The 12,495-nt window shown below is 43.4% G+C and overlaps 2 protein-coding genes across 5 annotated transcripts in view; one reads left to right on the forward strand and one right to left on the reverse strand.

Annotated features, from left to right (window-relative positions):
- ABITRAM (actin binding transcription modulator) lies at positions 1 to 6,661 on the reverse strand. Its single transcript, XM_001924196.8, has 6 exons — positions 6,499 to 6,661; positions 4,779 to 4,830; positions 4,068 to 4,197; positions 1,713 to 1,789; positions 1,379 to 1,448; positions 1 to 1,285 (listed from the first exon to the last, which is right to left on the reverse strand). Exons 1-6 carry the CDS (start codon positions 6,587 to 6,589, stop codon positions 1,148 to 1,150), a joined length of 558 nt encoding a protein of 185 aa, XP_001924231.1. The 5' UTR covers positions 6,590 to 6,661; the 3' UTR covers positions 1 to 1,147.
- Positions 6,662 to 6,892: 231 nt separating this feature from the next.
- Positions 6,893 to 12,495, forward strand: part of ELP1 (elongator acetyltransferase complex subunit 1) — a 110,506-nt gene continuing 104,903 nt past the window's right edge. For all 4 annotated transcript variants that reach the window (XR_014825142.1, XR_014825131.1, XR_014825138.1 and 1 more), the window contains exons 1-2: positions 6,893 to 7,097; positions 11,333 to 11,495. Coding sequence is in view for 1 of the 4 variants with exons in the window: in XM_001924394.7 (XP_001924429.5) it covers positions 11,346 to 11,495 (150 nt within the window). In the remaining 3 variants the exon portion in view is untranslated. The remainder of the gene's footprint in view (positions 7,098 to 11,332; positions 11,496 to 12,495) is intronic.

A 12,495-nucleotide genomic window follows, 5' to 3' on the forward strand; every position in this document is an offset into this window, starting at 1 on the left:
TAATTTTAAAATTTTATTTCCAAAATCATTTATATACCAGAAGTAAGAATATTCTCTTATTTAAGTGCAAGTTGGGGTGGGAGGGGGATAACTTATGACTTCAACAGTATAAGATGATGGAAACCAAAAGAATTTACACATCAAGGATAATTGTTTTATTTAAAAACAGATTATTTATATGTATGCATGGGTTGCAGCCCTTAAGGAAAAATAACAATCTTAAAAGTCCTTTTATTTGAAATTCAATATAAGTAAATATATAATCTTAAACCATAAATTCATAGTTTTTTTTTTAAACAATGACATGAAAGCTTTTGTTCTGTTCAAAGGCATCTGTGTCTTTGAACTACAGTAACTGCTCAGTAACTTCTTAGCTGGTTACCCTGTAACTCGAGTGAGAGACTGAGTGTCCACAAATGCACACATTACTTCACGCTGCAGTGTGAAACTTCCATATGTCAGCAAAGCCCTTTGCTCTTTACAAAGCCTTTTCCCGTGTCCCTCATTCAGAAGTCACAGTGCCACACTGCTGGACAGGTGAAGGCCAACCCACAAGGAACAGGGACGGCACACTCCACACCCTGCTGCTTCCCAGCAACCTAAGGGGGAGGAAGTTGGGGCAAAAGGGGTGGCACCAGATGCCTTTAGTGGTGTCACACTGAAGCAGACTGGGTAAGAAAGGCCAGCTGTTGATTTTTAACTTCAAAGCGATGGAAAACTGAGGCCAAAACATTAACCATGCCATAACATTTACACAGAATTAGGTCAAAACGTAGTATTTACTAAGAATGGGTTACAGGATGATGGGTAAATTATGCTAACTTCGATGTCTTTCAGATTTTCCTCAAAGTGCTTTGTTTGTTGGTTTTTAATGGGAAAAACATCTCTCACTTGCCAGTTGTTAGAGAAAAACAAAAGAAGAGCACAGGGAGCACCTGGGCAGGCAGATCTGGGAGAGTGAAGACAAACAGATTCAAGGCCTGTTATGGGAGACGAAGAGGGAAGACTAGGTCGAGTGTTGAGATCAGGCCTCCCTGCGGATGGCTGGGTGGGAAGCAGGCTTCAGCTACGCTGCTGCTTCCTTAGGGCACTGACTGGCTGGCAGGCGAGGAGAGAAGGCCTGTTGCTTTTTACTGCACCTCAGTCCTCACGCTGTAGCTGATGTGGCATTGGCGCGACTGGCCAAGACTTCTTCATATTGTTGTTGCGTCAGTAGCCCTTCTGTTACGCTTTTACTTTCTTCAAATTTGGGCAACACAACTGCAATGTAGCCTTCGGTGGACGGCTGGAGGGGAAACAGAATATTTAATACTGTCAAATGACAGGGAATCAGACAGAAAATATGTGGCTGGGATCAGACTGCTCCAGTCCCCTTTACCTTCTCTTGAAGAATAGATGGCTTATGGAGAATGTCTTCATTCACTTCCATCAACCGTCCTCTGACACAGCTATTTAAAACAAAATTGTTTTGAAGAAAAATATTACCTCATTTGTTCCTCCAAAATTGTGGTTAAAAAGTAACTGACGTAGGGAGTGCCCTTGTGGTGCAGCAGGTTAAGGATCAGGCGTTGTCACTTCAGGGGCTAGGGTTGCTATTGTGGGGCAGGTCACAACTGCAGTACAGGTTTGACCCCTGGCCTGGGAACTTCCACACGCCATGGGTGTGGCCAAAAACAAAAAAAATTAAATACTAAAAGATAAAATTAACTCACCTAGATATTGTGTATTCTTCTCCATCTGAGCAGTAAATCTTACACAGAGGTGCAAGTTCTGTTAGAAACTGTGCCCCCTGATAATAAAAGGGAGGAAACAATGAACTGATGTACATACTCACTTTTCTTTGAGCAGTAGCTTTCAGTGTTAGAATGGGATATGTTCCTGGAAGTACTACTTTAAATAAAAATGACTTCAGCACAGAAAAATCACTCATTTGTTAAAATATTTATATATTAAACGCTTGCTATGGGTGAGGCAACATCCTACGCTCTAGGGGAAAAAGCAGACTAAGACAGGTGATAACAGGTAATTTACATATTGAGAATGTATTCTATCTTAACTTATACTTTATATTTAACTGTAAATGAGAAAGCTGCATGTAGCCAAGTGTAAAGATTTCAAAAGGGTAGAGAAATCTTATCAATAATCAATAATATAAAATTAAACATTATCGAGAAAGGATAGCAATATTGTACAGTTAGTTTCATTAAGATTCTTACCTTATTTTTATGTTAGAACTTAATAGATAAAGGAATTTCTTTACTAGGCTGAATTACTAAGACTTTCTGAAGAAGGGATTTTTAAAAATTTAATAAAATGCACTTTGAGGAAAATTTGGAAAATATAGAAAAGTTTTGTGTAGCAGAAAAGAGTAAGTTACCCGTTATAACCCACTAGTAGATAGTATATCTTGGTATCTGTCAAAATGAATGTTTGAATGTTATGGCATGATTATAGTTTCATGTACTGCATTAAATGGGTCTACCTAGGGAGGTTCTGACTTATCTACAAGGAGGCTTAGGGGAAAATGAGGCAAGCATGTCTCATGTGTTGCTCTTTTTTCGCTTTTTAGGGCCTCATCTGAAGCATATGGAAGTTGCCAGTCTAGGGGTGGGCGCGGAGCTGTAGCTGTTGGCCCACGCCACAGGCACATCTGCAACCTACACGGTAGCTTGTGGCAATGCTGGATCCTTAACCCAGTGAGCAAGGCCAGGGATTGAAACTGAGTCCTCAAGGATACTAGTTGGGTTCATAGCCCCCTGAGCCACAATGGGGAATCTGTTGCTCTTTTTTCCCCCCAGGAATTTTTACTGCAGTGAACATTTGAGATCAAGGTGCTATTCTTCACAGCCTTTTTACCTGACAGCATTCAGGTGTTACCATGTGCACTTCACTCCTCTGCATGTGGCTACTGGTTTCAAAATACTAGTCTGTATGACTCCTCACTGTCTGGAGGAAGGACTGGGGTTTTGTCCCAGAGGGTCTGTCTATCACTGGGTCTCTGTCAAAACAAATGTTTTAACCCCCTTCTGTCACCTCCCTTGGGAGAATAAGAGATTGGCAGTGCTGAGATCCAATCAAAGCTTTTCTACAGTGGGTTCACCTGCAGACCCCTCTCTGCTCCTCAGTAGCAGCAACAGTGTTACTGTCTCGGACAAAGATTTATCACAGGGACATCCTAAGCACTAATTGTTTTACTTGTAATATGCAGACTTTTAAGAAAGGCCCATGGTTTTTAAAGTCCTTTTGCTTCCTGAGTGAGGAAAAATCACTATAAATTAGGTTATTAGGGGCCTTCATGCCTATAAAGAGGAATATACGCAAGGGTCTTCTGGAACGGGAGGGTAAATGGCGGAAACTCTCAGTATGAACTCAGTAAATGAAGGACCTGATCATCCACTGAAACGTTCCTGTCCAGTGGGATTGTCAGGACACTTAAAATGATACTGAATTATCCTTGATGTGATACCTTCTCTTCTAATAAACTGTCCATCTTGCCTAGAGCTGGAGAGGAGAGAGGTAATGTTTTGTAAAATTGAACATTGTGTGGAAGTAGAGGGTATTGCTAGATGTGTATTAATTTGGCAATGATTTAGGAATGGAAAATGTTATGAAGCAAATATTGTATATTTTCTCGTAGTGATTTTCTTCACTACCTCAGCACTTATTTTTTCTTTTAAATTCACATGTGAAAAGATATGATAAAGAACTATTGATCGCCTAAATTTTACAGAATTCAAAATACTGGTTTAGTAAAACTAAAAGAAACAAGCTATCTTGTTATACTGGCATCAGAATGGTTCTTTTCAAGGTTCACCTTCCCCATCCCCCACCCTAGGAATCAAAGGGATGGGTGGTATAGAACCTAAATGACAGATAACAGTCCTTCGGAAATTATCTCATACTTTGGGTTTCATATTTTTGGTCTGAGAATTTCTTTAAAGTATTCTTAAAAATCACATCAAACTGCCAGGAAGGGATGCTAAGGATACATCATGGGTTCTCAGACCAACTGGATCTATCAATATTATGATGATAGAGGATTTAAGGAAAGAAATACAAGAACATACCCGCTTAAATTTCCCAGAGACTTTGTTCTGAAGTCTGCTACAGTTGGTACTGATTTGATAGGAAATACTTTCAATTGTTTTTCCACTTTGAAGAACTGGATGGGATCCTGCCAAAGTGATGACACATATTCTACAAGGAAAAAAATTGATCCCCCATTATTATTTGGTGTATTTTTTCCTCCTATAACACAGTATTCCTACTGGCACAGCACAGCTGAACCGACATTTGTGTAGTCAACCTGTCATTTCCCCCCAGTTTCCTCTGGCTACTATTGGAGCTTCACTGAAGAAGAGAATGCAGTGATAAAAATGGAGAAATGGGACTGAATTTCCTTCCCTGCAAAGAGAAGACTACCAGGGCTGTTTAGATAGCCCTAAGGTGGAAGAGAGGGAAGTGGGCCTGCCTGTATGTATAGGATACCACCTGGGCCTCTACCCTCGCCCTCTCCAGGGGCTTCGGCAGTTCAGAGGTCAGGCACAGGCTGGTGACTGGAGTAGGAGCTGACTGAGGGGATGCTCCTCCATTTGGATGTTTAGGTAATCGACTTTGTTTAGAGTCGGCTCTGAAAGACTCATTCTTCAACCAAGCTCCTGTAATAAATAATACCATCTTAACACAGTGGAAAATAATCATTTAATGAATATTATCTTAATGCCAGGCTACAGCAGAAAAAAAATTTTTTGATAATTTAAAATACCCAATTTGCTTACCGGTTAGAGTGCTGTAGTATACAATGGTCCTCACAGGGTTTTCCTTTGACATCTAGAAGAAAACAATGAGTGTGGTGGCTGTTGAGTCTGTATTTACCACCACTGTGTGGTACTTTTTTGGTTCATAGAGAATAGTTAATTATGAAGACTGGACACACACGTCACCGGTAGCCCTATCATTCAAAAAGATGTACCTACAGGCTTCCTATAAAGTACTTCAAGAAATCTGGCCCAGGAGTTCCTGTTGTGGTGCAGCAGAAAGGATCAGACTAGTACCCAGGAGGATGTGGGTTCAATCCCTGGCCTCACTCAGTGAGTGGAGGATCCAGAGTTGCCATAAGCTGTGGTGTAGGACACAGACTAGTTTCGGATCCTGAGTTAATGTGGCTGTGGCTGCGGTGTAGGCTGGCAGTTACAGCTCTGTTTTGATCTCTGGCCTGGGAATTTCCATACGCTGTGGTGGGTTTGGCGCCAAAAAGCAAAAAAAAAAAAAAGAAAGAAAGAAAGAAAAAAAGAAAAAAGAAATCTGGCATGAATGGAATCAATCACCCATTCAGTGTTAAAGTGATGATTAACTCTTTTCTCCATCTTGTTTCATCCTTACTTTAAAATGAGTACACTCATTATTTATTTAAAAAGTGACTAGCAATGCATTTTAGTATAATATAATAGCATACGTTTTGTTGGTCAATTTTAGAGTGATTAACTCATCCTGTTTTGCCCAGGACCATCCAGATGTGAGCAGGGAAAGCCATGCATTCAGCAAAATCCCTCAATCCAGCAATAACCCGGAGGGCTGGTTACATTAAATTTGGTTAATTAAACTTATTCTACTTTAAAATATGTCTTTTTTTTTTTTTTTTTTTTTTGTCTTTTTACAGCCGCACCTGCGGCATATGGAGGTTCCCAGGATAGGGGTCCAATCGGAGCCGTAGCAGGATGCCTACACCACAGCAGTAGCAAAGCGGTATCCGAGCTGCCTCTGCGACCTACACCACCTCAACACCGGATCCTTAACCCACTGAGCAAGGCCAGGGATCGAAGCCCTCATGGGATGCTAGTTGGGTTCGTTAACCACTGAGCCACCACGGGAACCCCTAAAATATTTCAATGTTTTAAAAAATGAGTACACCTGTTATCCGTGAATGAATGGGAACACGTACGGGTTAGAGGAAGGTTCCCAATGATGCGCCAATCACTGATATTTGATGGGTACACAAAGCAGTACAAGATAGCTGCTTCCCGAGCAGCAAAAGTGTAAATAATACCTGTGACTTCTCTTCAAGTAAAACTGTTAGATTCTGTTTTCTAAATGCCTCTGTTTTAACCCATCAGCTCCTCTCCATCCCAATGCCTCTTAGTTTCCACCTCTTCTTGGAGGATTGAGCACTTCAAATCCCTTTAGGCACTCAAGGAGACTACAATCAGCTCCTGCGTCCTTGAGGCATCTCACCTTAGACTACCATCTTCCCGCAAGCAACCCACCCACGAGAACTCGCACTGCACTAGCCAGTCCCAGAATGCACCCTGCTGATTTCCAGGCCTCCACGGGTTTGCAAACACCATTCCCTAGGTCTACAGGGGAACGCGGAGATCCAGTTCCTTCTGACTCGAGAGGGAAGCGCTGGGAAGAGCGTGCATGGCTTGTGATCTGTCTTCACAGTCCCTAAAGTGTCAGACCAATGGGGCTCAAAGGAGACTAGCTTCATTCTCCACTTACCCGCTTTGTACCAGCGAGTGAAATAACGATCCACAAGCGAGGGCACCGCAGGGTCTGCGACCGCCACAGGGGTCTCGGGCTCGGTAGCCATGACGACCGCGGGAGCCGCAATCCCCGCCCTCCAGGACCCTGGCGCTGACTCCCTTCAAGCCCGGAGGAGGTTGTCTTTCCGGCGCGTGGCCAGGAAACAGCAGTGTGCGCATGCGCACTACTCCACTGACCCCGCAGGCTCCTCCCACCGGCGCCAAAACTGTGCTTTGGGGTCTGACGTCAAAGCGGGGGTCAAATACAATAGGCTGGACAGGAGGACGTAAGGCTAGGGGCGGTGGCTAGCGCAGCTTCATGCTTTACTTTGCGGGGCTCAGAGGAAGGACGGCCACGCCTTCTCCGCCTCGTTACGTCACTCCTGTAGTGCGCCGCGCGTGTCCGCTTACCTCGCTGTGGAGTCTGCGTTTCGCGGTTCGCTCCTCTGCCCAGCTCAGTCACTACCGGAGGGGGTCGGGCGGCCCGGCTCCCCTGCCCGGAGACCCCCGTGCTCACCGCGGGCCCAACCTCGGGCGGACGCACGGCTGTTTGGGCGTCCTCAGAGCTCCGCGCAGGTGAGGCTCGCAGGGACGTAGCTGGGGTGGAGGACATGGAAGCGGGCCTGTGTATCTTGGAGTGTGTTGATGCAGGGCTTCCCCGAATGCCCAACCGAGGTTTGCTGCAGGCCTTTGAGTGAATTGTGGCGTGACCACCTCTGCCTTCCAGCCTTAAGTTTTTTGCAGAACAGCTGCCTGCTCCGCCTTCCGAGGGCTCTGAGCGGTGCCGCAGGCTGGGGAGGACCTGCTGCTCCGCTAGCTGCAAGCGAATCCAGTCTCCATATTCCTTTCAGGTGCTGACCATGCTGTTGAACCAATTAACACGTCAGTTAAAGCGAAACGATGCTTTAATTGATAGAAGGTGACGGTAGTAAAGATTTAGGTTGCAGGGCTGCAACCCCTTCTCGCATCTGCAACTTTCTTGGAGATGTTGTCCCTGCGTTTCTCCATGTATTGTGGTATCTTATGGCTCTCTCCCCCGTTAAGCTGTGACCTCCGTGGAGGCAATGATTGTCAGTCATCCTTTGTCCAGAACCACCATTTAGCAACTGCTCAGTAGGTGTTTGATGTAGGTCTCAAACCGGATGGTAGGATTAAGTACTGTGTAAAGGATTCAAACCTTACTGAAACTGACAGTATTAATGGCCTGAACCTAGCCAGAACACAGATTGGGACTTGAACCCATGTGCCGGGACTCCAACCCGGCCTAAACCCAGATTGGACTTAAGCCCACAGTTTTAAATTAGAATTGCTCACCCTAAGTCTGGACTCACTGAGGTTCAGGTTCTTCATGTCTCCACGCAGAAGGAATTCAGTGAGAGACAAAGTGATAGGCAGGAAATATATTTGTTAAGGTAGGACGCTTGTGAGAGATGCAAGCGGGCAAGCATGGAAGCCCTGCCCCAAGGATCCAGCTTTAAGCAAGCCTGCCTTGTGCTGATGGTTTTCTTGAGCAATTTATTAACTTATAGTGCTCTCCCAATATCCCCTAAGTTTCCTTCTTTAAATATGGTCCTTTATCAGGACTTTTACAACTACCTGTGTCTACTCCATCCCTATCATTACATCGACAGGCAGGGCAGTAACCAATGAATAGTTTAATGTGAACCTGTGGGCTCAAGGGAGGCAGACACAGTTTCAGCTTGGAGGACAGAAAAGATAGAAATGCCATGTCCCCAAGGGGAAAACTAATTTGGTGGAGAATAACCAAGTATTTTATTCAACAGGTTGTATTTGATGTGCTTTTGAGGAATCCTTGTGATAATGTCAGGAGTTTGAAAATGTGAGTTTAGCTGTTTCACTTTGGGGAGGGTCAGGGCTAGTCATTTAGGTCTAATGAGCTTATTAGTAATCTGTTTGGTACAGGTAGGCCATAGGATTGATAATTAGCCAAGAGGGGCAGTGCTGAAGCAACAAGGGAAGAAAATAGAGAGGTTTGTCAGAAGTTTCAGAGGATCCAGGATTGATCTATGGTGTGGAGAAATCTTTAGCACATTTAAAGGCTGAGAAAGAATGAGTGATTGAGGGCAGGTGAGTTAGAGATTGCAGATATAAAAGAAAGGGTACAGATAAGCCGAGGTCCCTGAGAGTTTGATCCTGGTCTTGAAAAAGAATAGGACACTTCTGAGAAGACAGTGTAGGATCAGTAAGGATGATAGGTGTGAACATTTAGTTCATTTTGAGGCTAGAAGGGTGGGGAGGAGGCAGATGGATGACCTTGGCCACTAATTTTCAAAGCTCAGAGATTTGAGAACTCAGGTTTCCTGTCTTTGTCAATCAGGTTCCAGTTGGGAAAATAGAAACTACTCAGTATTTCAACAGAATTCAAGATGAAGAATTGGTGAAATAGTTGTTGGAGGAACGAAAAGCAAAAGGGAAGCAGTGAAGTAACTTAAAAAGTGAACTGTTGGAAGAAGTTAGAACACTTAACCTAGGTTTGAGGCTCAAAACAAGGGAAACTGTTGGGTTATCATGACCTAACCTGGAGGAAAGGCGTTGTAAAGCTGGTATTATTCTCCTCCAGAATGCAGAGGAGGAGCTCCACATTATTGGATTTCAGGCACCTGGATGGGACACCTGCCTGGTTAGTGCTGGTACCTCTGGGATGGTTGTGATCAGGCTGGTCCTGGGAGTGCTGGAGACTGGGACCAAGGGCCCCTTTAAGGGTGAAGGCCTATTGCTGGGGCAACATTGATAGCAACAGCAAGGTACCTGGAAAAAGAGAGTCTGTCTCAGCTTCTGCCTTGACTTTCTAAATTCTTGTGTTGGGGTCCGTGGACCCCAGAAGTCCACAGGTTGTTGGTGAATAGAATCCAAGTTCACAGGGAGGCACTTTGGTGGTCTGATCATAGCAGCAGTAAAAGCAATAATTATTATTAGCTAAACCAGCCTGAAATTCACCTGGTCCTCTCACCTGCCCACTTTTATCCCTTTCAAACTCCCCTCTAGGCAGAATGCCTCTCATCTCAAATCTTCCCATCCTTTCAGATCTTTGAAAGTGGTCAACTTTATCATGTGTGAAGATGAAAGATAAAATCATTTTTTTTATATGCTTTGAAAAACCCAAGCTTTTTATATAGAATTAAATCTAAATTGAGAGCTGACCCGGAATAATACCAGGTCAAATAATTTCCAGAAGTTCTTGAATGTAAATGTCGTGAAAGCCTACAAAAGCATTGTCTGCCTTGATTCTCTTCCTCACTTGCACCATGTGTGGTCCTGCTTTCCTCTTAACTGACATTATATGTTGTCTCATTCATACTGCACTGAATATTTTATCTGCTTTAACTTTATGTAGTATAAGAATCAACTCATGTTTGTTCTTTCTTTTTATGGCCGTACCTGCAGCATATGAGAGTTCACTGAGCAAGGGAAAGGGTGGACCCACATCCTCACAGAGACACAGTGGGAACTCCTCATGTTAATTCTTTCATTGGCATGTGTATGAAATGCAAGATGAGAAAATTCACCTTGGATTAAGGTGCCAGTAAGGCCAATGTGGTCTGTTAAATTGTCACCCCTACCTGAGTTAGAAACTTCTATTTATAAACCTTACTAGGATCTGGATATAAATATCCAGCACATTAACTTTTTTTCCCTTCTTAGATAATGCTATGCATTAAAGCAAGTCTGATTTTGCCAGTCCAAAGTAGGTTTCCTATTGTTCATTCCTTTCTGACCTTTGCTATTGCTCCGGTGAAAGCAGGATAAGAAAGCAGAGTTACTTGAAGTAGTTATATCAGGCTTCAAGCTCCTGGAATTATTGGTGATTATTTTGAAGTATGCTGTTGTGATTTCATAGTCTTTTCTTGAGAATAATAAATGGCTTATCTTTCATTTCATTTTTATTATTATTATTTTTGACTGTGCCCATGACATGTGGAAGTTCCCAGGGCCAGGGACTGAACCTCAGCAACAGCAGTGACTCAAGACACCGCAGTGACAACACTGATCCTTAAATTGCTGTGTCAAAAGAGAACTCTCAATTTTAATTTTTTAATGAAGATACAAAGCCAGTCTATAAATGTACGTTGGATTTTTTTTTCTTTTTGGTCTCTTTTTAGTGCCGCACCTGCAGCATATGGAGATTCCCAGGCTAGGGATCAAATCAGAGCTGCAGCTGCCAGCCTACACCACAGCAACGCAGATCCCAGCTTCGTCTGCGATCTACATCACAGCTAATGGCAATGCCTGATCTTTAACCCACTGAGTAAAGTCAGGGATCGAACCCACGTCTTCATGGATGCTGGTCAGGTTTGTTACCGCTGGCTGAGCCTCGACATGAACTCCCTGTACTTGGAATATTAAAGTAGTTTTATTTCAGATTTTCTTCACCTGCCAGTATACATATGTGGATATTTATAGGATTTTTAAATCTGTCAAGGTATAAAGACATCCTCATATGCAAAGATTATTGCTTTCTGATTCATTGCATTCTTCTCAACTTCGGTGCAGAATAACTTTTGTGGAGAGTTTAAAAGAAAAACACTGATATTGATGGTCTTACCTCTTGCAAAGAGTGAGAAAGTAGATTCCACAGCCTCAGTTCGTAGACCAAAGATTTACATAATTTGTTAGGTTGTCACTCATCTCTGTTGGATTCAGATTAGATCTTTTTTTTCCCTTGGTTATTCTAACTCCGCTGCTGCCTGGACCATTTTGCTTGTATCGGAGCGTCATTATTCACCAGTAAACTGAGTCTCTTTCTCAGAGAAATGAGGCTTCATCAAGGGATATGCGTCCTTTCCTTTCAGGAGTCACTTCGTCATGAGGAATCTAAAGTTGCTTCGGACCCTGGAGTTCAGGGACATTCAGGCTCCCGGGAAACCTCAGTGCTTCTCTCTCCGAGGTGAACAGGGGACAGTGCTCATTGGCTCGGAACATGGACTGGTAGAGGTAGACGCTGTCACGAGAGAGGTGAGTGAGTGATGAGAATACTGGCACTTGGCCTGACTCTTGAGTAGGCTTCTTCCAAACTTGCTTTCCCAAATAGTCTTCACTTTCAATCTTTCTGAATTCATTTCCCCCCAGATAAATATCCCCTTTGCTTTATAGTGATGGCATTTTAGACATAACTGAAATCATACCCTTTTTTTGTTTGTTTTTTTTTTTGTCTTTTTGCCATTTCTTGGGCCACTCCCGCAGCATATGGAGGTTCCCAGGCTAGGGGTCTAATCGGAGCTGTAGCTGCCCGCCTACGCCAGAGCCACAGCAACGCAGGATTCGAGCCACGTCTGCGACCTACACCGCAGCTCATGGCAACGCCGGATCGTTAACCCACTGAGCAAGGGCAGGGATCGAACCCGAAACCTCATGGTTCCTAGTCAGAGTCGTTAACCACTGCACCACGATGGGAACTCCCATACCCTTTTTTTAAATGAAAGCCTTTATTAATATGCTTCTTTCATCCTGTCACTGTTATGTGTATATATTTCTTTGGCCTCGCCCACAGCATGTGGTAGTTCCCAGGCTAGGGATCAAACCCATACCACACTTAGTGAACAGAGCTGTGCTGTAATGACAACGCTGGATCCTTAACCTGCTGTGCCACAAGGGAATTCCAAATAATACCCGGATTTTCACTCTGTTTTTACTTCAGTCTAAGTTGGCAAAACTCTGACTTTATACTTTGTGGAACTGGCCTGCTTTTCATCCTTGCTACCATGTAAACACTATAACAGTTCTCAAGTGGGAATACAAATGAAAATTAAAGAGCTTTTATTCTTTTAAAACTATTTCAGGCTCCTTCCCATACCACCTAAATCAGAATCTTCACTTCCAGAGCATGAGCATATGTGTATTTCAAAGCTCTATGGGTTGATTTTGATATCGTTCCTTAATTATATTTTGCTATTTCTGCATTTTATGTGATTACTTTCTTAGTCCTCTCTTCCCATACTGTGTAAATCTCAGAAAA

This window comes from Sus scrofa, chromosome 1, assembly GCF_054392235.1.
Source record: "Sus scrofa isolate SSC_HxYL_T2T_F1_AM1 chromosome 1, Sscrofa_HxYL_maternal_Yorkshire_Landrace_v2.0, whole genome shotgun sequence".
NCBI classification, from domain to species: domain Eukaryota; kingdom Metazoa; phylum Chordata; class Mammalia; order Artiodactyla; family Suidae; genus Sus; species Sus scrofa.

Coding starts and splice junctions, on each gene's coding strand:
- ABITRAM (XM_001924196.8), bottom strand. CDS start 6,589: ATGGCTACCGAGCCCGAGACCCCTGTGGCGGTCGCAGACCCTGCGGTG. Junction 1,449..1,712: donor GAAGAATACACAATATCTAG/GTGAGTTAATTT, acceptor TGTTTTAAATAG/CTGTGTCAGAGGACGGTTGA. Junction 1,286..1,378: donor CATCTATTCTTCAAGAGAAG/GTAAAGGGGACT, acceptor TTTCCCCTCCAG/CCGTCCACCGAAGGCTACAT.